This window comes from Lactuca virosa, chromosome 3 (assembly GCF_052849685.1).
Source record: "Lactuca virosa cultivar CGN04683 chromosome 3, Lactuca_virosa_CGN04683_v6, whole genome shotgun sequence".
Taxonomy (NCBI): Eukaryota; Viridiplantae; Streptophyta; class Magnoliopsida; order Asterales; family Asteraceae; genus Lactuca; species Lactuca virosa.
The window spans coordinates 353,773,005-353,778,082 of NC_136428.1; the positions used below are offsets into that span (position 1 = coordinate 353,773,005).

Consider the following 5,078-nt stretch of genomic DNA (forward strand, 5'->3'; position numbering starts at 1 on the left):
TGCCAAAATCATGTTTAGTATTTTATAAGTAACTTATCATTTATTTATAAAAAATATTTTAACAGTAATTTTAAAGGGGTTTTAATCATATATAAATATAACTATAATCATACATAAATAAACTTTTTATTCATTATAAGGTTCACATTAAAAAAAATCAATCATTTTTTTTTTGGAAACTACATCTTTCTATCTAATGTTAATTGTCTATTTTGTTATTAAAGACAAAAAATGGTTAAATAATTTCATTGTAAAATTTTGTATTTTTATTTATATATGATTACTTCAAAAAAAAAAATTGAGGTTGCGTTTTTTTTCTCTGCCACCAAGAGACACATACATTGATTAATTTGTGAAAGATGAATACACCAAATGACCAAATTATAGTTTGTAAATCATTATTTTAATATCCTTGAAATCGTATTTTCAGGTGTGAATCCATAATGATCACATGTGCACCAATTTTTTTTGTTTGTTTGTGCAGGACGGCAACAAGAAAAATCGACAAGACAAATAGTATAAAATTAGATTTTTTTTTGTTTTTCTTTTTTTATCGTTTTTATTCATTTGTGATTACAACTAAAAGTAGATTTTTTATTTTTACATTGTCTTTTATTCCATTATGATTACAAATGTATTTGTTTTTTTCTATCTTTGTAATATGAATTATTCATTTATGATTATAATTGTATTAATTTGTTTTTCTCTTTACGCTCGTGTTTTATTCTTTAGAGTGCTTATCATCACTTATAATCAATCATGAATAACATAGTCAAGTCAAATAAAATTCTTATAAAATTATTTTTATATACATTGTATATGATTACAAATGTTATTAAATCATATATGATTAAAAATATACGAATGAAATGATTTTTTGTATCTACTTAGATATTTGATTCATAAAAAAAACAAAAAAAAATGTGTTTTTTGGGAAAATCACGTGACATGATAATTTTAATGAATTTCGGTAATTAAAAATATAGAATCCATAAAATCTTAATATTTGGGAAAAAATCAATTAATTAGATTACATCCCATGATTTTAGGAATCATTTAATTATCATCATTTATCCATATTTAATTACATTGTAAAATTACATTTATGTCATTATACAATGATTGGTCTAAAACTGTTCTCGCGTTCTCAACCTTTTATGTGTTCTCATTTGATCATCTCCATATATATATATATATATATATATATATATATATATATATATATATATATATATATATATATATATATATATATATATATATATATATATATATATATATATATATATATATATATATCGTCTCATTTAAAGACCATTAAAATTTTTAGATGTGGCGAAAACAATCCATGATTTTATCAATGATAACTAGTCACACTTTATAGCCGAATCGTCATATTGTTTTCAAAAGTGCAACTATGTTGTTTTTCAAAAGTGTGACCGTATATCAAAATTTTTGTAGTGTGAGATGCCTAATAAGTATCACAATTTAGATAAATTTGTAATAGAAAATACGGATTTGAGAGCCTCGATGATGACGGATTTCAATGTATTAGACGAGGTAAAGACGTTATCTACACTAGTGACATGTAGGCTATATACATACTGTAGTTGTAAATGAAAAGAGATATGCCATTTTGCCTACGTGTGAAGCCACTTTTCAAGATATAGTTAGGAAACTGTTAGTACCATAACCAGGGGCTATTTTAGGCTGTAAAGAAACTTACAGAGGCAACAAACATGGGTCGATGCACATGGATTGACATATCCTACTGGTTGATACTGTTAACTAATAAGATCAGTTAGAGTTAGTTAGAAAGTTTTTTGTTAGAAAGGGCATTTTTGTAATTTTGTTAATTATTCAGTTAGATTTGTTTCTTCTGTATATGTATGGTAGCTTGTAGTCTGTATTGATTCAGTTGAAGAAATACAAACAGAAAATCATGAATCTCTCTCTCTCTCAATTTTACTTTTTCTCATCTCTAACATGGTATCAGACTTATTGATGCGTTTTTCTTCATTCGTTTTTCAATCAATTGTTCGTTCTTGATTCTTCAATCAATTCTTATTTTCTTCAATTGTTACTTTGTTTCATCGATTCAATTTGGGGTTTTTTTTTTGCAACGATGTCTCAATCTGGTAATGCATCAATTCAATCCAACATCATTGACATTTCAAGTCCTTTTTATCTTGGATCATCTGACAATCCACGCACTGCTCTTGTTACTAACGTGTTTAATGGAACCGGTTTTTCTGCTTGGAAGTGTTCCATGACTATTGCTCTTTCTGCTAAGAACAAATTAACTTTTGTTGATGGAACAACACCAAAACCTCCTGCTAGTTCATCATTATTTGCGAATTGGTCCAGAGTAAATTCCATGGTGATTAGCTGGATACTCAATTCACTTCATTGCAATATTGCTGAAAGCTTAATTTTTCTTCCAACCGCTGCTGATATTTGGAAAGAACTCAATCATCGTTATGAACAAGCAGATGAAGCTCTCATCTATCAAATTCAACAACAATTCTATTCTCTATCACAAGGATCAGATGATTTCTCCACATATTTAACGAAATTAAGCAAAATTTGGGATGAACTTCGAATAGTTCAAAGCATTCCTGACTGTTCATGTGCTGCTGCTTCAGGTATTGCTAAATACCTTGATGATCAACGATTGATTCAACTCCTCATGGGATTGAATGATACTTTTAAAATACTTCATGGTCAAATATTGATGATGAAACCACTTTCAAGCTTGTCCACCGTTTATTCTATGATTGTTCAAGAAGAACGACAGATAGAAATCAACATTCCTTCAAATATTAATCATGAGACGATTGCTATGAATGTTTCACATGATTCTTCTTCCAATTTTTCCAAGAAGTCATTAACCTGCACTCATTGTAAGAAAACGGGAGAATCCAAATCCCTGTGTTACCGGTTAATTGGATTTCCAAGCAATTTCAAGTTCACAAAAGCAAAGAAAGAGGAGCCAAAATCTATTGCTCAACTTGCTACTACTGATTCTTCTCCTGCTATATCTCAAGAACAGTATCATCAACTTTTGCAACTTCTCAATCAACATACTCTGCCATCATCCAGCCAAGCAAGTTCTTCTATTCTTCAAGAAGCAATGACATCTGATGGTAATGATTTCTCTTACACTCATTTTGTTGCAAATGTATACAAGTCTTCTACATTGCTTAAACCACATCTTTCATTCATCATAGACACAGGTGCAACTGACCATATGTGTTCTATTCCTCAACTTTTCTTGAATCTAACTCCTTTTACACAGCCACATTCGATTGGGCTTCCTAATGGACAATCCTTGTTCATCACACATTATGGTGATATTCAAATTCATGGATCAATCATTCTCAAAAATGTGTTGTATGTTCCATCTTTCAGATACAATCTTGTATCAATCTCCAAGTTAACTTCACAGTTGAAAACTTTTGTCTTATTTACTGATGAGACATGTCTCATGCAGGACCCATCATTGAAGAATAGATTAGCTCTTGGAGTCATTGGCAAAAGAATAAACAATCTCTATGTGTTTGAGTATCATGAACTCAAACAACATCTATCTTACAGTTTTTCTGTTTTCAGTTCTGTATTCAGTTCCCCTTTGTCATCTGTTTCTCATGTAATTCATAATTATTCTGATTCAAATGTTATGTTGTGGCATAAACGTTTGGGACATGTTGCTATAGATAAACTCAAGCAATTCTTGAATTTGCCTTTGAAATACACTAATGATGATATTGCATCTTGTTTAACTTGTGCTCAAGCTAAACAAACACGATTGTCATTTCCTCATAGTACTTCAGTTTCCAAGGCTTCCTTTGATCTTATTCATGTTGATGTGTGGGGTCCTCATAAACACAACACATATGATGGTTACAAATACTTTATCACCATTGTTGATGATTTCACAAGACACACTTGGATTAGTTTGTTAAACAACACGAGTTATGCCTTCTCTATAATCCAAGCCTTTGTCAATCTTGTTAAAACTCAGTTTCATAAAACCATCAAGTGTATTCGAAGTGATAATGCTAAAGAACTTGGCTCTAGTCATGATGGGGTTGCTTATTTTAAAGAACAAGGTATTATTCATCAAAAGTCAACGCCACATACACCTCAGCAAAATGGGCTTGTTGAAAGGAAACATAGGCACATTTTGGAAGTGGCTAGAGCATTATTCTTTCAATCAGGAATAGGAGTACAATACTGGGGAGAGTGTGCTAAAACTGCTGTTCATATCATCAATAGTACATCTTCTAAAGTTCTTCAAAATAAAACTCCATTTGAAGCTCTATATGGTGTTAAACCTGATATGCATATGCTAAAAGCCTTTGGATGCTTGTGTTTTGTTTCTTCAACAACAATTGCTAGGGATAAGTTCATGTCTAGAGCTAATTCATGCATATTCCTTGGATATCCATTCGGACAAAAGGCTTACAAAGTTTTGAATATTGTCACTCAAAATATACATATTTCACGAGATGTTAAGTTTTTTGAACATCTTTTTCCCTTACATGCTCTCAAATCTGTTGAAAATTCTGTCTCCAACACTTCCTACATTCCAAATATTTCAACAGAAGATCATGTTTCAAATGACTTTCCTTCCCTTTCTGTCCCAATTCAACCTTGCATCCCTTCATTTTCATCAAATTCCCAAAATACCCCTGTCCCACCCGTACAACTCAGAAGATCTTCAAGGAATCATATACCTCCAACACATCTCCATGACTATGTGTGTAATGCTGTAATATCTTCTGATCTAAATTGCCCTCATACCATTACAAATTTTTGCATTAACAATTCTGAAGGTTATGCAGCTTGTAATTTGGTTCTTCATGATTCGTATATTTTTCATGTGAAAAATAATATAATCGAACCAGCTTTTTATCATCAAGCCAAGGGCGTACCTGAGTGGGAACAAGCTATGCAACATGAATTAGCTACTTTAAAAGAAAATGGGACATGGGACATTGTTAAACTTCCTAAAGGAAAAAGGTAATTGCTTGTCGGTGGGTCTACAAAATTAAACAACGGTCAGATGGGTCTAT

At 30.9% G+C, this 5,078-nt stretch overlaps 1 protein-coding gene across 3 annotated transcripts; it reads left to right on the plus strand.

Annotated features, from left to right (window-relative positions):
* The first annotated feature begins 1,931 nt into the window (after window positions 1-1,931).
* On the plus strand, window positions 1,932-3,782 carry LOC145163128 (uncharacterized). Of its 3 annotated transcripts, XM_079082011.1 has the most exons (3): window positions 1,932-3,146; window positions 3,231-3,393; window positions 3,494-3,782. In XM_079082011.1, the coding sequence occupies exons 1-3, from the start codon at window positions 2,126-2,128 to the stop codon at window positions 3,504-3,506; spliced, it is 1,197 nt and encodes a 398-aa protein (XP_078938137.1). In that variant the 5' UTR covers window positions 1,932-2,125; the 3' UTR covers window positions 3,507-3,782. The 3 variants fall into 3 exon arrangements, with proteins under 3 accessions (XP_078938137.1, XP_078938139.1, XP_078938138.1); XM_079082013.1 differs by lacking the exon at window positions 3,231-3,393; XM_079082012.1 differs by lacking the exon at window positions 3,494-3,782 and having other exon boundaries at window positions 3,299-3,393.
* Window positions 3,783-5,078: the final 1,296 nt, after the last annotated feature.

Coding starts and splice junctions, on each gene's coding strand:
- LOC145163128 (XM_079082011.1), top strand. CDS start 2,126: ATGTCTCAATCTGGTAATGCATCAATTCAATCCAACATCATTGACATT. Junction 3,147..3,230: donor AGAAGCAATGACATCTGATG/GTAATGATTTCT, acceptor CATTCATCATAG/ACACAGGTGCAACTGACCAT.